The sequence below is a fragment of the Leucopleurus acutus genome (genome assembly GCF_964270905.1).
Source record: "Leucopleurus acutus genome assembly, chromosome: 2".
Taxonomy (NCBI): Eukaryota; Metazoa; Chordata; class Mammalia; order Artiodactyla; family Delphinidae; genus Leucopleurus; species Leucopleurus acutus.
This window is the reverse complement of record NC_139143.1, coordinates 148,978,206-148,998,316: the sequence shown is the minus strand read 5'-3', so window position 1 is coordinate 148,998,316 and position 20,111 is coordinate 148,978,206. Positions and strand designations below refer to the sequence as shown.

The following is a 20,111-nucleotide window of genomic DNA, read 5'->3' as shown; positions in this document are numbered from 1 at the left end:
CCGCCAGCCTGGCTGGGAAGGGCCATGCGGAGTCAGGGGGTGTTGTGAGATAGGAAAACATCTCCTTGAGGGACTGCGACAAGGTGAGGATGAAAACGCACATGCTCAGCCACGCCTTTCCTAGGACTTCCTCTTAAGGGAAGAACCAGACAAATGCACAAAGGTGTAGTACTGGTATTCACCCCAGCACTGTGTAGAACAGGAAAAAAAAAAAAAAAAAAAAAAAAATATATATATATATATATATAACCAACTAAACACATGTCTATCAATAGGAGACTGTGTCATTAAATTAGGGAAGATTCATGCAGTAGACTACTATCTAGCCCTTTAAAACGATAATACGTACCTACTGTTACTGACACTGAAAGATGTGCATGATGTGGGGAGAAAACAACTGACATAACACAAGCTCGTTTTGCAAAAACACCCAAAAACCAAAAAAAAAAAAAACCCAGAAACACACATGTTCATGCACACCAGCTCGCATGCAGAGAATGCAAGAACACCTCTGGGAGGACAGGCAGCTCCCACGGTGGTATAACCAAGGGGGACTCCTACCTTCCTCTTTTCCCTTTTCTGAATTGTCTGTGTGTTTTCTTTTCTTTAAATTACAAGTATGAAATTACCTTTATATAATCAGAAAAACTTACTTCCGTTGGAAAAACAAAGGAAATCAATTCAAGTGAGTTTCAGCTTCAGCACTACCAGTAACAGGCTGTGTGGCCCCAGGGGAGCCCCATGCCCTTGCTGAGCCTCACTTTCCTCATCAGGAAAATGGGGATGAAAATGAACTCCTGCACCACCTTCCTCCCAGAGCAGCTGTGAGGCACAAACTGGAAGAGGCCATACTGTCGTTCGAATAGGCCGGAAACTTGTGGCATCTCAAAGCCAGTGACCAAGGGAGGGCGGTGGTCACGTTCACCATTCCCATGTGACCATTCCCAGACTGGCAGACCTCAGAGAGGCTTCGGGCTGCCATATCCAAGGGGCAGGTGCGTGGAGGCCGTGAGGGGTCATAGGAACTGTGTGGACCTAGGAGCCCCATGGCTCCGCCTCTCTGGGTAACTCTCCTAGTCACTAGAGGGTGTTCCAAGGGGCCTGATAAAAATCTGGTTCCTCATCCGCAAAGCAGCCGGCTTGTGGGCACCTGGCCTGGGCCCTGCCAGGGTCAGGGAGGTCAAACCAGGTGCAGGGGGATGGGGGAGCTCACAGGCAGGGCCCGCTCCTGAGCCACTGCAGCCGAGGGGCTATTCCTACGGCCTGTGACATACACCGGCTTGTAAGAGGAGCCATGGCGAGCACAACTGATGATCAAAGCTGCCACCTGGGGCCGCACTCATGCCTGGGGGCACCCAGGGGCCAGAGCTGCTCAGGAGGGAGCCGGTATACACCCACTGGCAGGGGCTGGCAAGGACGGATGCCTGGGGTACCTAGAAAGGAAGGGCGGTCGCAGCACACCCCAGGCCACTCCCACTGTAGCTGTGACTGGGTTGTGTGAACGTGTATCTCTTCCTTTCACCTGTGTTACAATGCAGCCGGACAGGCATGGCCCAGTCCTGCCGCTGACCCGCTGACCTGCCTAGGGTAAGTGACTTCACCTCTCAGAGCCTCGGCTCTTTCTCTGTGAAGTGCAGTGATGATGCGTCCAGGCACTGGCTGAGGGAGGTATTGCATGAGAAAGCCCCCAGCAGTGAGCATGCTCGTGAACTCTTACTATAGTTAACAATATTATTTTAGATGAGTTCCCAGCGATCTGGGGGTGGGCAGCAGGCCCCAGCCAGGGGCAGTATGCACCTGCGGTCCCCGTGGGGAAGTCCCAAGCCCTTTCTGTGCGCAGGAGCCAGTGCCCGCCTGCAGCCTGAGAACGCCTTGTTCCCTGGTCCAGCAGGGAAAGGAGCGGGGGGGCGGGGGGGCAGCAGGTGGGAGTTGGGAGCGTACTGTTCTGACTCAGTCCCAACCCAGGAACTGAGGACACCCTAGTTCTGAGAATGGGTCTCTGCTGACACCAGAAGCTGATGTCCAGCCACCAGGGCCTCGGTTTCACCTTCTGAAGCCTGGAGCTGGGAAGCTCCCAAGTTTACAGTGTGAGCACTGAGAGGCCTGCGTGCCCAGGTCCTGTGTGACTGTGGATGTCACTGGTGCCCTCGGGGCTTCAGGTGACCCAGCTCACAAGAGGGGGCCTGACTATGGTCCCTAAAGGATGCCCAGCTCCCTTCTCCAGCTTCAAGGACCCCTCAGGGCCTTCTCAGAGGCCCCTGGGTCCCCTACATCTGACCGATATCAGCTTCTCACCCTCAAAAGTTGGTGACATTTCCTCAGTCCATTCATTCATGCACACACCATCCCTCAAATGCCTCAGTTCTGGGCCAGGCCCTGTGGTCCCCCACCACAGACACTCCCAGCAACCACGAGCTCCTACGATGGGCTATTACAAGGGTGCACAAAGCCATGGGCATCCAGACATAGGAGAGGTTAGATCACACCAGGAAGACAGGGAAGGCTTCATGGATGTGGTAATGAGCTGGGTTTTGAAGGATGGGTAGAAGCCAGGGAAGGACAATCCAAGCAGAAGAAAAGCATGTATGTATGAGACCTAGAGTCAGCGAATTGCATGGGGGTCAGAGAACCGAAGCCCACATTTTGGATGACTTGGGCTCTTGGCCTTTTCTGAGGAAGGATGGTAATATTGGAAATGACGCTCCTTGAAGTCATCTGCATCAGCGACATATCACTGGGTCCTCAGTTTCCCTATCTGTACAATGGAAACAGTACTCACCACCCCACAGGCAATGGCCAAGGAAGGCCCTTGGAAACTGTGGAGGGTCACACCCATGGGGGGTGCTGGACAAGGGGGGCCTTATGTTGGGGCCCCATGTGGTCTCCAGAAAAGACGGTGCCTCCTAGACAGAAACCTGTAGTGCAGGAAGGCATCACTGGACACTGACTGGACACCCTCTTCTTCCATGCCCTCTGAGCCCCAGGCCCTCTGACCCCAACTGGGTAGACAAAGCTCAGAGAGGAAGACGCTAAGGAAGAGTCCAGGCTCCAGAGTGGACAGGCCTGGGCCAAATCCTGGCTCTAGCACTCAAACGTCATGACCTTGGCCAAGTCACTTCTCTTTGAGCCTCAGTTTCATCATCTTTAAAATGGGAATAATAAGAAAACAGCCCTCACAGGGTTGTGAGTAGTAACGTTAATAAATGCAGATTGTCCAACATCGTGCCAGGCATGGGGGTGAGTAGTCAGTATCTGTTAGTAGTAATTCCCTCAAGGGAGCTATTTATTTTGGAATCCCTCGTGCTCAGCACAAGGATAGCAGAGCAGACAACGTGGAGAAGACAGATCTGAGACCGAGGGGAGAACAGGGACATGTTGTGGGAGCTCAGGGACTAGGGAGCAAGAGGACAAGAGGTCAGGGAAGGCCACCTGGGGGAGGTGGCATCTCCACCAGGCCTTCAAAGACTGGGTGATCTGGGCATGTGGGCATTTGCAGAGCAGGTGTTACAGTGCTGCTGAGATCCAGGGCCCCGAGGCCTGGCTGCCCAGCCCCCAGAGCAGGGCCCCACACCCTCTCCTAGGCCCAGGACTGGCTTCATGGGGATGGCACTGGCCTGGGGGTCTGACCACAGACCCTGGGCCAGGAGACTTGCACTTGGTAACAGCCCTGAAGGGTGGCACAAATAAGCCTATACCCTCCTGCTCCATCAGCCCTATGGGTCCTCTCGATCCTCACCCTCTCCCTGGGGCAACTCTCTGGTTTCACCTGCTGTTGCTACTTCCCTAAGGAGGGAAAACTGTCAAGTCAGCTGCCTGCAGACAACCGAGAGGACTAAGCCAACCAGCCCTGAGGGCTATTGCACTCGGAACCCCCAGCAGGCCTGAGAAAGCCCAGGGGGTTCCCAGAGGGGAACTCCGTCCCAGGAGAGCCCCCTGGAAGGCCCATGGGAGAGTCTTCAGCAAACACTCCCATGGCCTGCTGGGGCCAGCCACGGAGACACAGACCTGGCCCTAGGGAAGGGAGAAGCTTAGGCCCTGTGGGGCAGAGCCATGGGGGCTGTAGGGCTTCCTCCCCATCCCAGGCACAGACAGGTCTGGAAACCAGCCTTGGGACAAGCATACGGCCTGAGGGAAGTCTTCCTCTGCCCCTCCCAGGGCCCCGGCCACTCATTCACTGAGACCAACCAGGCCTGTTTGATTCATTTCTTCCCTCAGGCCCTCCTTGGGTACCTTCCTCCACTCCCAGGTCCATCTCAGGGCCGAATGGCCTTGGGACCACCTCCACTGTGGCTGGGGAACCCTCTGGCTGAGGCACGCCTCAGCTGCGCGAGCCTTTGGATCTCGGGCTAAGCAAATGCGGGCAGGAGAACCAGGGGGGTCCTGGCAGACAGGTGTCTAGAGACCTCAGTGAAACTCCTCCTCCAGGAACAGACAGACCCACTCCATTCATTGAACACCTACTGCTTACCAGGCACATTATCTCACTTAATCCTCATCACTGGGAGGGAGAGACTATTATCACCTCCAAGGCCATTCAGCCAGAGGTCACAGTTGGGATAGAAAACCAGGAGTATCTGATTCAAGGCCACACTGAGTTATTCCAACACACATCTCTAAGTCCCCTATTTCTACTCCTGTATCTCAGCCCTGGGGAAAGAGAGGAGCAGGGAAGCCTTTCTGGAGGAGGTGATACCTGCACTGATGATTCTAAGATGACAAAAGAAGGTAGCCAGGTGAGGGAGCAGAAAGTGTTCCACACAGATGGAATAGCACGTGCAAAGGCCTAGCAGTAAGCAGCAGTAGAAAGGCCAGAATGTGACAGAAGTTTGGTGTCAGAGGTTCATAGGAAGAGCAGGAAGGGGCTGGAGGGCAGTGGGGCAGCAGAAGCTGGTCACAGAGGGCCAGATGCAGAGGAGTCTAAGCTGACCCTATCCTATGGGTACATGGGAGCATCGGGAGGACTCCGAATGGTGGAGCTGGTGGGTCAGATGAGGAAACCGAGGTTCAGAGAGAGCAGCACGATCTGTCAGATGACTCCATCCAATAAAGGACATGAAGCTGGGCCTCGTGTCAGGGGTGTGAGAATGGGCTAGGCCAGGCGGCACACTGAAGACCAGATGCGGGCTTGCAGCCCCAGCTGGGAGCTGTGGCCGAGCTTTAATTATTTACAAGGCTACTTCCCAGCAGGCCTCAGCACTCCTACAGCCTGGCCTTGCCAGCTAATGAACTCTCGGCCACGGGAGACCTTGCTGCGGCCACTCTTTATTAAAACTGGAACGGAGCGGTGATGGGGGCTGGGAGAACAGGGCAGCCTAAAGAAGCCTAAACAGGTAGAGGAAACTGAGCATACGACCGGTCCACCTGTCTAAGCAGTCCATCCACACGGAGAAGCGCAGAGCTCTTCCCAGAGCTGGAAGTGGAGTGCGGGGGTTGATGTCCCCTCAAGATGGGGAAACAGAGGCCTGGGAGGACTTGCCTGAGGTCGTCAGCTAGAGCTTGATGCAGCACAAGTTCCATTAGTTGGGTGCCTGCATTCACACCCCAGCAGTTTCAGTCTCACTTAAAAATCATACACCCTTGTTCCTTAACCCCTCTGTGCCTTTGTAAATGAGGAAAATGCGGGTACTTCCAAGAGTCACCCCATGTTATAGACTCGAGGTGCACGAGGTGATACATGTAGAATCTCAGCACAGCTCCTGGTCCACAGCAAGTACTCAGTAAGTGTTCATTGTTGTTGCTGTTGCTACTCTGGGGGCAAAGGGCTGGCTGGAGACCAGAACCCATGTCTCTGCTCCCAGACACTAAGCAGCAACAGGAAACTGAGGCCAAGGCGCCAGCTGGCCTACGTGACCCAGGTGCAGCCAGGAACCCCACCCCTTCCCCTGGCCGGGCCGCCCCTGGGCTTCCAGCCCCTTCCTCCACTTTGAAGGCCCTTTGAGCTGGGAACTGAAACCCCATGAGCCTTTCCCTTCCCCATCCCCGTCAGATCTGTGTCTCCAAAAGGCCGAGTCCCATCCGCTGCGGGTAAGCTTCCGCACTTAGAAGGTCTTCCTTTGAGTTCCAGCTCCAACCCTGAGGAGCTGTGTGAATCTGGGGGAGTCACTTCACCTGTCTGAACCCCAGTTCTTCCTCTATAATGTGGAGACTGCATCACCTATTTTTAAATGGTAAGCTCTGAGGGAATGGCATTAGTTACCATCTTTCAAGGCCTGCCTTAGCTGTCTCTTCCTCCAGAAAGCCTTCCTTGGTTTCCCCCACATACAAGCTCCCTCCCTCCAACCTCCATCAGCTCTCAGAATTCACGGTCTGCATTCTGACCCCTTTGGGAGCCTGAACTCACTTTGTCCCACACAGACTTCACTTACAAATGGCAATCCCCATTTTGCTGGCCGAGAGGTATAGAGATGGGGTGATTCAGGCCCTCTCACAGGGTGGAATGGTTGGAGTGGTCAAATATAAGGCAGGGAGGATGGTTCCAAGAAATGCAGCTCGGGCAGGTGGCCCGGAATGGAGGGAACTCCCCAGATAGGGAAGGAAGGGGGGACAAAAGACCATTTTCCAACACCACGCCTCATACAGCCACCCAAAGCTCCCACCCCTTCCTTCAAGATTTCTCTCTGTGGCCCCTAGGGGTCCCCTTCTAAAGACCTTGGTGGTGTGGACACTCATCCATTCCCTTCTCTTCACCAGCCCCAGGTGAAGACTTTCTACGGGTATAACCGATGGTAGAGGAACAGCTACCCCGCATTTGGCAGATGAAGAGACAAGCCCAGAGAAGCCCAGAAAAGCCTAGAAAAGCCCAGTGTGGGGGACGGATACTTGACACCAACAGCAAAGCCCTCAACGTCGGTTGCTTTTGTTCACTAACCCTCTGCCTGTGACTCCACCCCATCCATCTCAGAATGAAAGCAGGAGCCCAGAGTGGCCGTCAGATTGGCCCTGGTCCCATCTGGGGTTGCCCAGCCACCCGCTACTTCACTCCTCCATCTTGCCCAGAGCCTCGATGGAGATGAAAAGCACCCGGATCACCCTCCTGGGTCCTTCTGCACCACACTCCCACCGGAGCAGACAGTGCCCCTGAGCTAGGAGGCAGGTGGACACCCTGACCAAGTTCTGTCACTCTCAGCTGTGTGACCTTAGGCAAATCACTCAACTTCTCTGAGCCAGAGTCCTTATCTACAAAGGGGGATGACAAGAAACACGTCTGCTCTTCACAGCCACCCCCAACAAAACTGTTGTTATACAGAGCCAGGGAGATAAGGTAAAACCAGCCCAGAAATGCACAGTTTCCACTTCCTCGCCTCATCCTCAGCACTCCCCCTGTAAGGAAACCACAGAACAACTCCGGGCGAGGAGACTCACTATCACATTTTACCCTGGCTCAGGCATTTTCAGAATTTCAATATCATTGAGAAATGGTTAGGGTCATAATTAGACTAAGAACTCTGGAGTCAGATGCTTAAATTTAAGCTCCTACTTAGCAGCTCAACAGCTGTGGAATAACTAACTTGATCTCTCAGTGCCTTGGGGCTTTTTTGTTTTGTGTTTTTTGGTTTGTTTTGGTGTATAAAATAGGACTGCTCTGAAGGTTACAGGAGTTTATATAAGATAAGCACTTACCACAGTGGTTGGCACACAGCTAACAGTCGGCACATGTTAGTCGCATCACTTTCAATTACATTTCTAGAACTGGTCTTCAAAACCAGGGCAGGAATCATTAGCCCAAGTGGTCAGGAGAGGAAACTGAGACAGGAGGGAAAGATGCGCCCATGTCACACAGCCAAATCTGGGTTGGTCTGAGAATGAACCTGGGGGCTGACTAGCAAACCCCGAAAAAACACACTATATCTCAACAGACAATGCCTGTCCAGGTGGTCTCTCTACCCCTCTTGCCACTGCGTGGTGCTGTGGGCCTGTTCACCTGTTGCCCTCCTCCCACAGAACCTGCACTCCCTGGCCTGCGGGGTGGGCCTGTTCTCCAAAGTGTCCCAGTGCCTGGCATACAGCAGGTGCTCAGTAACGATGAATGAATGACTGCCCGCGTCTGTGTTTTTATAGAGTCCTGTTTATCTGTTCCTGGAACTATACTCCTTCCACTTATGGCAACTGCTTGCTAACTCGCCTCAGGTCCCACAGACATCAGAAACCACGTGCACCTCACGAAACAACTTCCAAAGCAGTCGTGCCCAGGTGTACAGACACCACACTCAGCAAAGGCGGCCGGCCACCTGCACGTGACCATGGGTTCACGCGCGGCCTTGGGATCCTCACCCCCCTTCCAGGAAACAAACTCATCCCTCTGGCCCCCTCCTTCCTGCTCTGCCCCATGACTCATGCCTCAGTCTGGCTGGCAGGAGAGCGCAGTCGGCCAACCAGGGTGGCACAAGAAAGGTCTTCACCATGACTAGGCAGAAAGGCAGCGGGCGCCAGCGCCCCGCCTGCACCTACTACCCAGGGGAGGAGCGGGGGTGTGGCCAAGGCGGGGCCAGGGCAGGGCCCCAACGCCAAGGGCGCCAGAAAACTGCACACCCAGCCGTTCCACGATTGGCCTGCTCCGGCCACAGGGACCTATGGGGTGGTCCTCGCACAGCCAATCAGGGGCCCCGGGGAGCCCATTCATTCGCAAAACCCAGCAGGAAAAGGAGTGAGGCTAGGCCCAGAGTTGCCTGGAACTTTGAGACACGAGCGCGTTCCGTGGGGCCTAGGCAAGAGTCCCGGAGGGCCTGATCGCAGAAAGCTAGACGCTTGCAGGGACCGTCGCGTCGCCGCCCCACAGTTCCGGCCCAGCAACCCGGGCGTGGCGTGCCCTCCTCCCGGGCCGTGCTGCGCCGGGCTTCGCCCCCGGCTCCATCAGGACCTGCCGGCCCAGAACCCGCTGGGTCCCTAAGTGCCTGGAGGGAAAGGGCTCCCGGGAGGGTTCCCGGCTGCAGGCTCCGGCAGTAAAGGTCCAGGCAGGTGGCCCGGTGGCGGCTGCAGCCACGTGGACGCTGAGCAAGGAGTCCCCCACCTTTCCCTCCCTCCCCGGCCGGCCACTCACGGCAGTCGTCCTCGTCGCTGTTGTCTGAGCAGTCGTCGTCCTCGTCGCATCTCCACACAGAGGGGATGCAGCGCTCGTTCCGGCACCTGAACTGGTCCTCTTCGCACTCCTTGACCGACCCTGCGCGGGGGAGAGGGGGCGTGAGTCGGATCCCCGGAACAAGCGATCCCGGCCGCGGGGAGGGGTCTACTGAGTGAAGGAGAGGGCCCGATGCTGAAGCCAACGACCTGGAGGCCTCTGGCACCCTCGATCAGGAAGGAGGGCAGGATGGTAAGGGTTCCCGCGATGACGGGCTGCTCTGTGGCAGGCACACACAGTCGGTGTACCACCACTTAGGTATGCCCCCCATTCAGAACACTCACCCGCACACACGGCCCTTAGTGAGAGACGCACGCAGACACAGCCCACAGGGAGCCCCTCAACACGCCGCGACACGCGCACTGGGCGCTGCGGGCACATCCGCCTCGCACGCAGCCCCTCTTTCTCTGCCACACGCAGGGGTCGCCGGAAACGCATTGTCAGGCGGGGTAGTCTCCGGGCTCCGCTCATCGCCGCCGCGGAGCGCGCGTGTCAAATTAACGCCAACGGCGAGAATCACACAGCCCTCCCGAAAGCATCAGTGATCACCCCCAGCAAAGTTCCCGGCCCGCCCGGCCCCCACGGCGCCCATCCCCCAAGAGCAGGTGCCGGAGGGCAGGGCCCACCACACAGGGAGCCGCGGGGGCGGGGGTCTAGGGTAAATTAAGGGAGAGCTGGGTCCCGAGGAGCATATCCCACCCGGGCGCCTCCCTGCCAGGCCCGGGCTCGGAGGCCCCGGCGCAACCCGCCCCCCGGCCGCCGGCCGTGCTTTGTTGGCCGCTCCGGCGGCGCAAAGCCGGGCCGGAGACCGGCCGCACGCACCTTGGCCGCCGCGCAGTGGATCCGCCGCCGCCTCGAGATGCTGGAGCTGCAGCAGCAGCAGCAGCAGCGCCAGCGGCCGGAGCGCGCCCCGTTCGGGGCGGCCCATGGCGGGCCCCGGGCTCCGGCCGCCGCTCCCCGCGCACCCCGTGCCGCCGCCGCGCCTCAGCCCTCCGAGTCCTTGCCGCGGCGCCGGGGCTGCCGCTGCCCCCGCCGCCGCCGCCGCCGCCGCCGCTGCCGCCCGCCCCGGCTCCTCGGCTGCATTTCAAGCAGGTTCCGTGACGCTCGGCGGCGGGGCGGGCTCAGGCTGGGCGCGCGGCCCCAGGCCTGGGCTGCCTCAGCCTGCGCGCGCGCCCCCCCCCCGCCCCCCGCTGCCGTCTCCGCCCCACGCTCCTCCCGCTGCCGCCTCCTTTCCCTCCTCCCTCATGCCCTTGGTCCACTTCTCCCTAGGCCCGTGCTCGGTGACCCTGCTCAAGGCCCGCCGCGTGCTGGGCGTTGCAGACGTTGGGATGAGCCAGGCGAGGCCCCTACCCCCAGAGGTGGCAGACGGCCCAAGGGAAGTAGCACAGGCTGCCTGGAGGAGGTGACATGATGATAGGTGGCTGAGGGAGGCCTAGGAGTGAACCTGGACGGGAGGGGAGATGATGTTCCCGGGTGCACAGGCCTGGGCATGTGCACACGGAGCAGGGATGGTAGTGGACAGGGATTGGGGTGCCAGGATTCGTGTGATCAGGGAGAAGCTGGGGGAGCAGGAATGAACCTCTGCACCCCTCCAAGACTCCGACCCGGATGGTACACGTCTGTGTAGCTGGTTAACATGCCTATGTTGCATTCTCATGTGAGAATTCCCACGGCCAAGGATGTGAGGCAGGTGGCTTGGGCCTGGCTCACAAACTTGATCCATTCATTCTCATTCAGTGTTCTGTTGGGCCAGGCAGAGGGGCAGACAATCAGGGGGAACTGCAGGGGCGACAGGGTAGTCCTTGCTGTGATGGAGAAGGGCAGAGACTGTGGGACCCCACAGAAGGGACGCCTCATCCCTGCTAATAGGGGACGCACAACCAGGGCTGCTGTCTGCTTCTGCTGGCATGAATAAGACCTCTCCCCTGGAAGGTCTCAGCCCCATCTCATCCATGCCAGGGTACAGGTGACTAGATTTTAGCTACCTGCTGGTAAGCAAGGCCCAACCAGCCCAGCCTTTTTGGACAATGAGTTTTGAGGGCACTGGCCATTAAAAGAGACAGACTGGGAGGTGGCTAGGCCCAGTGTAGGTCCACTCTCCCCTCCTCTCTTGCTGCCTCACATCCATGGCAGAGGGGCAGAAGAAGGGGCTTCAGGAGCTGTTAGTCTCAGGCCTGGAAGCCACTCTGTCTCATCAGCAGTCCTGTTACTGAGCCTTGTTTCTTCCCACAGAGGGCAGCCCCTTAGCAATTCGGTCATCCAACAAGCACATCCCAGCTCTGCTCTGTGCCAACCCTGGGCCTAGGAGTGCCAAGGTGAATCAGACATGGTACCAGCTTGACTGGTGGGGAGACAGACTATCAACGGACAGACAATGAAATGCAAACATGCTTTCAACAAAAACTTATGGAGCACCTCCTATGTGCCAGGCATTGCCCAGGGATACAGTGTAGAAATAGATGATGTCCCTCTTTGCTCTCCTACATCTTACATCTTAGTTGGGAGAGACAGACACAAAAGCAAGAAAACAAACAAACAAGAAATGATAATAATTTCAGATCATCATAACTGCTATGGAAAAAATAAAGTAGGGTGATGTGAGAGTGATGGGAGGTAACGTTAGAGAGGTGATCAGGGAAGGCCTCTCTGAGGAGGTGACATTTTGCTGAATGGCAAGAAGGAGCCTGCTGTGGACTGAGTGTTTGTGTCCTCCCAGAATTCATATGTTAAAACCTAATCCCAAATGTGAGGGTATTTGAAAGTGGGGTCTTTGGGAGTCAATTAGGACATAAATGGGATTAGTGCCCTTATAAAACAGGCCCCAGAAAGATCTCTGGCCCCTTCTACCATGTGAGGACACATCGAGAAGAGAGTCATCTATGAAACAGGAAGTGGGCTCTCACCAGACACCAAATCTGCTGGCATCTTGATCTTTCAGTGCCTTGATCTTGGACTTCTCAGGCTCCCAACAAATTTCTGTTGTTTTTAAGCCACCCAATCTATGATATTTCGTTATGGCAGCCCATATGGGCTAAGACGGAGCCCAACCATAGGAAGATTGGCTGTAAGGGCATTCCTGGCAAAGGGACCAGCAGGACAGAGGCCTTGAGGTGGGCTGGAGCTCGGTGAGGAGAAGTTGGGTGACCAGGCGAGGTCAGAGTCAGCAATGTTCTGATCACATGAGGGCTTTGTAGGCCCCAGCAGGAGGTTTGGATTTTGTTCCAAGTACAACGATGGCCACTGTGACAGCAGGATGCCTGGGACTCTGGAGCCCTTCCTGCAGCCAAGACTGACTGCTTCATCTCAGCCCCTCCTTCACTCTGTGGTCTCAAGGAAAGTCAGTTCCCACCTCTGAGCTTCAGTTTCTCTTCTGCAAAATAGAGATGGAGAATTTCAAAGGTCTATTCTAGTTTTAAGATTGTGTAGATTAAAGTTCGGAGGCAGCAGGGTAAAGAGATTAAGAGCATGGGCTCTGGGTTAGACTACCTGAGTTTAAGTCTGTTCCTTCCCTTCCTAGCTACATGACCTTGGACAACTCACTTAACCTCTGTGGCTCAGTTTTTTTATCTGTAAAATGGGAATGGTGACAGTACCTCACAAGGTTGTGAGGATTACATTAGAGGACATGAGCAGCATGCACTGTACTGTAGGTGCATAATAGCTATTAGTTATGTTACTGTTATTCAAACATAATTCCCTGTCAAAAACCCCTGATAACCTCCTAACACTCAGAGAATAAAGACTGAGCCTTCCTTCACCTCCCCTCCAAGAGGGTCTTTGCTCATACTGTCCGACACACATCCAGCTGCCAAAGTGGGTAACTCCTTGTCTCTCGAAAACCCCCTCATTGGAGGTTCTCCAGGCTCCTCTCAGCCCCCGCCCAATTTGGACCACTTCTCTCTCTCCCTAGTCAGCCTGTGACCTTCCTGAGGACAGGAACTAGCTCTCCTGCATTTCTGGGTTCCTACAGGGCACGTTTGATCAACGTTTGTTTGTTGTTGCCTTTACCATGGTTTCTGTATGCCTAGGAGGATTATGTCTTATTCATCCCTATTTTCAGAGGATAGATACAAGGCTTGGCATATAACAGGCATTAGATAAATGATGTTTAAATCCTTGAAAAGGTTAAAAGGAAAACCATATCAAGTAATAATAATAGCTAATACTTATTGTACACTTGCTGGAGGTGGGGAGGGGGTCAAACACCATCTAGGTGTTTTAAACGCTTTAACCCATTTAGTCCTTACAACATCTCCATGAGGCAGGTTTTATGTTGATCCCATTTTACAGATGAGCAAACTAAGGGGTGGGGAGGTCATACAGCTAGTAAATGGCAGGCCTAGCATTTGAACCCAGAGGGCAGAAATGGGAATTTTTCAGGGCACTTAAGTTGGTTAATCTAGCGAAGGGCAAATGAAGAAAGCTTTGACACACACCATACACCAAATGAACACTGAGGTCCTTGTAGAACTTGTTCCCAAGTGACTTCTTGTCCTCACCTGTCCTCTCTCTCCATCCTGGGCTGACTCAAGCATACAGGCCTTGCCCAGTCCTGGGTTTCCAAAGAAAACCCTCAAGCCCAACCCCAAGTGCAATGAATTCCCCACGAGACAGAAACAGGTGATATTCCAGCTGCTGTCAGCATGTCACCCTGCCCATCCCAAGTCTCTGTGTCCTGCTTTAAGAGCCACCAGAGGCCAGCGGCCCACCCCTTGCACATTCTACTCCCTCACCCTGTCCTCCAAGAGAGCCTCAGGCCTCAGGCCTCTGCCAGGCTGTCCCCTCTGCTGAGAACAGTCTTGCGCTGGCTGACTTCTGTGCATCCTTTGGGCCTCAGCTCACACTCCTCCTCCTCTGGGAAGTTCTCAGGCCTCCTCTAGAGAGGTCCTCCCTACCCCTCTGGCCTCCCACAACACGCCGTGTCCCAATCTCTCTGATCGCACTGGGCTATCATTGTTGTATCCTCCATCCAATAAGGAGCTGCTCAAGTCAGAAACTGGGTCATCCTGGTCCCTTCTGTGTCCCCAGTGATAATTTGTTAAAGGGTAGTGTGACCATATGAATTCTCTCCAGGGCCAGGGCCAGAGAGCCTTCTGCATATATACCTCCCCCTGCCTGCTCGGACTGGCCTTGCACCAGGCAAGGGGCACAGATGAGCAAGACTCCATCCCTGCCCTTGAGGATCTCTGGTCTGGGGGCAGACAGTGTCAGTGCAGGGTGATAAGAGCCCCAGAGAGGGGCTGCCCACAGGCATCACACCCCCACCCCGAGGTATCCAAGGCTGCGTCAACCACACAGTCAGGGACAGAGACCAGTGGCCCCAAGCTGATCACAGCTGAGCTGCAAGGGCAGCAGAGCTCTCCCACTGTCCACTATCATCACTTTACAGAAGTCTAGCCTAAGTCTGTTATGCTGTACTGGGAACCAATTGCCAATTTCTCTTTGCCACTGTCCCTGTGTTTCCCTCTCTCTCTCTCTTTCCCAGCAGTGTCTTCATTCCTGTAAAAGGGATTCTAATTTATTACATGAACTTTATACAGATCCAAACCGCCATGGTTTAAATCACTTGTTAACTGTGTGATCTGGGACAAGTTACTTGAACTCTCTGTGCCTCAATTTCCTCATCTATAAAATGGGGATGACAATGTTACCTACGAGTATTAATTACCTATTGCTGCATAACAAAATACCCCAAATTCAAAACAACAACAACTCAAAACAACAACAAATATTTATTATCCCCCACATTGTCTGTGAGTTAGGAATTTGGGAGCAGCTTCGTTGGGTCACGATGCTGGCCAGGCTATAGTCTTCTGAAGGTTTAACTGCAGCTGGAGGGTTTGAGTTGGCTCACTCACATGGCTGGCACGTTCATATTGGCTGTTGGCAGGATGACTCAGTTTTTCACCACACAGATTTCTCCACAGGACTGCTTGAGTGTCCTTATGACATGGCAGCCAGCTTTCCCCATCCAAGAGGGGGAGAGAAAAAGCAAGGAGGAAGTCACAGTGTCTTTTGTGACCTAACTAGGGAGGTCACACTCCATCATTTTGGCAATATCCTATTGGTTTCACAGGTCAGCCCTATTCCATGTGGGAAGGACTATATAGGAGAGCAGTAGCCAGGAGGCAAAAATCACTGTGGGCCATCTCAGAGACTGGCTGCCACACTATCTCATAGGGTTAGTGAGGAAGAAATATGTGAATATAAGTAAAGTATTTAGAAGAGTTTTCTGTACATAGTATACCTTGTATATGTGTTTGCTATTATAATTGTTGCTGCTTTTTCTGGTACACAGTAAACACTTCCTAAGGACTATCTACAATTATCGTGAACATTACTGCTATTAGCTGCAGAACCTCATACAGAGGAATACACCCAGGAACTGACAGGATGAAGGCGTTTCAGGGTTTCAGAGCTGACCAGAGCAGAGCAAGACAGACCCAGTGTTGGTTTCCTGCCTCCTGGCCATGTGCTCTCAGGGGAGTCACATCTGTCTCCTTCACTGCCTTACTAGAGGACACTGGGCAAGTCCTTTTTCCTCTCTGGGCTGGGCTCCCCATCCCTAACATGAGAGTTGGACTAGGTCAGTATTTCCCATGACCAGTCAGTCATTCTTATCGCCGGGGAATGACTTTCTCCATTTCCCCTTACCTGCTCTACTGTCATCCTAGTATTTCCCTTTAAATCCTTTCACTTAATAAACTTCGCTTCCGTGAAATCCGTGATCCGTGATCTCCGTGATTTCCCTTTAAATCCTTTCACTTAATAAACTTCGCTTCCATGAAATCCGTGATCCGTGATCTCCGTGAAATCACAGGTTTGATGTGCTAATCATATTTTCCAATACACATTAAAATAAATGTGTGCTCATTCAAATAAACAATGCTCCTCCGTCCATCCAGATGTGTCTCGCTTCTCTCAGGGCCACCAGCTCTGCGTCCCCCATTTAATCTGGGAAAAAGGATAGAGGGCAGAAGCCCTGGCCAGTCTGCCCGTGACAACAGGCTCCTCAAGGTGACTCAGAGGTCGTCAGGCCCTGGATACCCATCGCCTGAGTCACAGGGCCTTCTAGGGGAGGCTCAGCAATTTTCTGTTTGCTTTTGTTTTGGTTTAGTTTTTATTTTATTTTTTCTTATCAGAGTTTTACTTCACATAGTTTAAAGAATCAACTAGTTCTGTACACTTTGTTATGAGAACCTTAAGTCGTTCACTCCCCACCTCCATCTCCTTCTCCCCAGATGCAAACACTTTCAAATCTTTTAGCTGATTCTTTTGGTATTTACCTCCCTATAGTTAAATAACACACATTTCTATTTCTTTTTTTATTTTATAAATTTATTTATTTTATTTTTGGCTGCGTTGGGTGTTGGTTGCTGCACGCGAGCTTTCTCTAGTTGTGGTGAGCAGGCGCCACACTTTCGTTGCGGTGCACAGGCTTCTCATTGCAGTAGCTTCTCTCGTTGCAGAGCACGGGCTCTAGGCATGTGGGCTTCAGTAGTTGTGGCACGTGGGCTCAGTAGTTGTGGTGCACGGGCTTAGTTGCTCTGTGGCATGTGGGATCTTCCGGACCAGGGCTCGAACCCGTGTCCCCTGCATTGCCAGGCAGATTCTTAACCACTGCGCCACCAGGGAAGTCCCACATTTCTATTTCTTGATCTTTCGGTTTCAGGCACTATCTTTTGACTTCCCACCATGAAGACAATGATTTAGCTCTCTCACCACCACCCCCCTGCACCCCCAGACACCTACACACACGGACTCTCACACACTCACTCTCTGAGTCAACCATCACCCATCCTTCCAATATGGTTGTGATTCTTTGATTTTAAAAAGTTTTAAAATTTTTTAAATTATTTTTAGTTGTGGAAAGATATGCATAACATAAAATTTACCTAACATTTTTAAGTGTACAATTCAGTGGCATTAAGTACATTCACATTGTTGCATAACCATCACCACCACCCATCTCCAGAACTCTTCATCTTGCAAACGGCAACTCTGTACTCATTAAGTAACTCCCCATTCTCCTTTGTCCCCAACCACTGGCAACCACGTTCTAACTTCTGTCTCTATGAATTTGACTACTCTATGTACCTCATGTAAGTGAAATTGTACAGTATTTGCCCTTTTATGATTGGTTTATTTCACTGGCATAATGTCCTCAATGCTCATCCATGTTGTAGCATATTGCAGAATTTTCTTCCTTTTAATGATGAATAATATTCCATTATATGTATATTCCACATTGTGTTTATCCATTCATCTGTCAATGGACACATATGTTGCTTCCACCTCTTGGCTATTGTGAATAATACTGCTATGAACATGGGTGTACAAATATCTCTTCAAGTCTCTGCGTTCAGTTCTTTGGGGTAATATACCCAGAAGTGGAATTGCTGGATCATATAGTAATTCCATTTTTATTTTTTGAGGAATTGCCATACTATTTTCCATAGTAGTTACGCCATTTTACATTTTACCAACGGTGCACAAGGGATCACATCTTTGTCAACACTTGTTATTTTCTGTTTTGTTTTGTTTTTTATAGTAGCTATCCTGACAGGTATGAGGTGGTATCTCATTGTGGTGTGTTTTTTTTTTTGGCCGCACTGCCAGCATACGGGATCTTCCCCAACCAGGTATTGAACCCATGCGCCTGCAGTAGAAGTGCCGAGTATTAACCGCTGGACCGCCAGGGAAGTCCCCTCGTTGTGGTTTTGATTTGCATTTCCTTGATAGTGATATTGCACATCATTTCATGTGCTTCTTGGCCATTTGTATATCTTCTTAGGAGAAATGTCTGTTCTAGTCCTTTGCCCATTTTTTTTTTTTTCAGTACGTGGGCCTCTCACTGTTGTGGCCTCTCCCGTTGCGGAGCACAGGCTCCGGACGCGTAGGTTCAGCGGCCATGGCTCACGGGCCCAGCCGCTCCGCGGCATGTGGGATCTTCCCGGACCGGGGCACGAACCCGTGTCCCCTGAATCGGCAAGCGGACTCTCAACCACTGCGCCACCAGGGAAGCCCCTGCCCATTTTTAAATTAAGTTTTCTGTTTGTTGTTGTTGTTGGGTTGTAGGAGTTCTTTATGTATTCTGGATGTTAATCCCTTACTGGATACATGACTTACAAATATTTTCTTCCATTCTGTGGGTAGCCTATTCACTCTGTCGATTGTGCCTTTTGATACACAGTTTTTATTTTTTATTTATGTTGTCCAGTTTATCTATTGTTTCTTTCGTTGCCTGAGCTTTAGTGTCATATATTGAAAGGATTTTTATGTGATCATAACAAAATAAATGCTATTCACAGTGTGCCATGATTAGCATCTTTTCCTGCATAACTGTGTTTTTCCTGGAGTTAGTAATGGATATTTATTTATTTATCATTTTATTTTTTGCTTCATTTCTAAGTATTCATCCCTTATCCCCAAACTCTCCCTCATTTGTGTAAACTCCTATTAATACAATCACCCATATTAGTACTCTACCAATTTACTTGACTGGGAAGTTGCTGCAGATTTCTGACTCTCCATCCTGGACTGGTTGATAGCAAGACCAGCTGCTCAGCTCTCCTTGTGGGCTTTCCCTTCCCCATCATCTGGAGGCTTCTCTGCACTTTTCTCCTGTGTTGAATCTCCTGCTTCCGACATCCCGTGTCTTCCTCACGACCTTATTTGGGGCAACATCTGCTCATAGCTTTTTTTTTTTTTTTTTTGTAATGCAGTCCACTGGTTAAGACTCCATGCTCCCACTGCAGGGGGCGTGGGTTCAATCCTTGCTCAGGGAACTAAGATTCCACAAGCTGCACCACATTGTCAAAAAAAAAGGATAAAATGAAGTATAGTTGACTTACAATATTGTGTTAGTTTCAGGTATACAGCAAAGTGACTCAGTTATATATATATATGTATATTTTTCAGATTATTTTCCATTACAGGTTACAATAAAATATTGAACATAGTTCCCTATGCTATACAGTCAATCCTTGTTGCTTATCTATTTTATGTATAATAGTTTGTCAATCTCATATACCTAATTTATCCCTCCCCCTTTCCCTTTTCCCTTTGGTAATCTCAGGACATGGAAACAACCCAAGTGCCCATCAATAGACAATTGGTTTGAGAAGACTATATATAATGGAATATTACTCAGCCATAAAAAAGAATGAAATAATGCCATTTGCAGCAACATGGATGGACCTAGAGATTATCATATTAAGTTAAGTAAGTCAGACAGAGGAAGACAAATATCATATGATATCACTTATATGTGGAATCTAAAATATGATACAAATGAACTTATTTACAAAGCAAACAGACTCACAGACATAGAAAACAAACTTATGTTCACAGCTTTCTGAGAGGAGGTATCTGAGGTAAACTTTTTGAGACCTTGCATTTCTAAAAGTGCCTCTCATTTAATTGGTGGTTTGATGAGATATAGATTTCTAAGCTGGAAATAATTTTCCTTCTGAATCTTGAAGGCTTGCTCCATTGTCTTCTAGTTCCTGTTGAAAAGTCCAATGCCATTTTGTTTCCTGTTTACAGAACCCTGTTCTTTCTCCCTGGAAGTGTTTAGGCACCTGTGTCCTCAGTGTGTCTTTGAGTAAATCTGTTTCTATTCACTGTGCTGGGCGCCCAGTGGGTCCTCTTATTCTGGAAACTCATCTTCAGTTTGGAGAAAATTTTCTAGAGCTACCTCTATAACAGAACGATTTCCTCGCCTCCATTTTCTCTGTTTTTTACTTTCTGGATCTCCTTAATTATTCCAATATTGGCCCTCCTGAACTGGTCTTCTACATTTCTTATATATATATTTTCACCTCTTTTTTTTTTCTATCTAGAACATTTTTTCAACCTTCTACAGAGATTTTTATTTTTCCTCTGATCATATTTTCAAGAGCTCTTTGCTTTTTCAATGTCTATTCCTTTTTTATTGTACCTTGTTCTTTTTTCATGATGCAATATTTTGTCTTATTTCTTTCAGGATGTTAAT

The 20,111-nt window shown here is 51.5% G+C and overlaps 1 protein-coding gene and 1 pseudogene across 10 annotated transcripts in view; both read right to left on the bottom strand.

Moving 5' to 3' along the window:
* Positions 1–10,043, bottom strand: part of LRP8 (LDL receptor related protein 8) — a gene marked incomplete at both ends in the record, with an annotated part of 75,958 nt that extends 65,915 nt beyond the window's left edge. For all 9 annotated transcript variants that reach the window (XM_082832806.1, XM_082832807.1, XM_082832808.1 and 6 more), the window contains 2 exons: positions 9,038–9,157; positions 9,938–10,043. In XM_082832806.1, the coding sequence (XP_082688932.1) occupies positions 9,038–9,157; positions 9,938–10,043 (226 nt within the window). The remainder of the gene's footprint in view (positions 1–9,037; positions 9,158–9,937) is intronic.
* A 725-nt stretch (positions 10,044–10,768) lies between these two features.
* The window catches only part of LOC309974683 (solute carrier family 25 member 3-like), a 101,800-nt pseudogene continuing 92,457 nt past the window's right edge, over positions 10,769–20,111 (bottom strand). The window contains exon 3 of the transcript in view: positions 10,769–10,920. The product of the transcript in view is annotated as a solute carrier family 25 member 3-like (transcript). The remainder of the gene's footprint in view (positions 10,921–20,111) is intronic.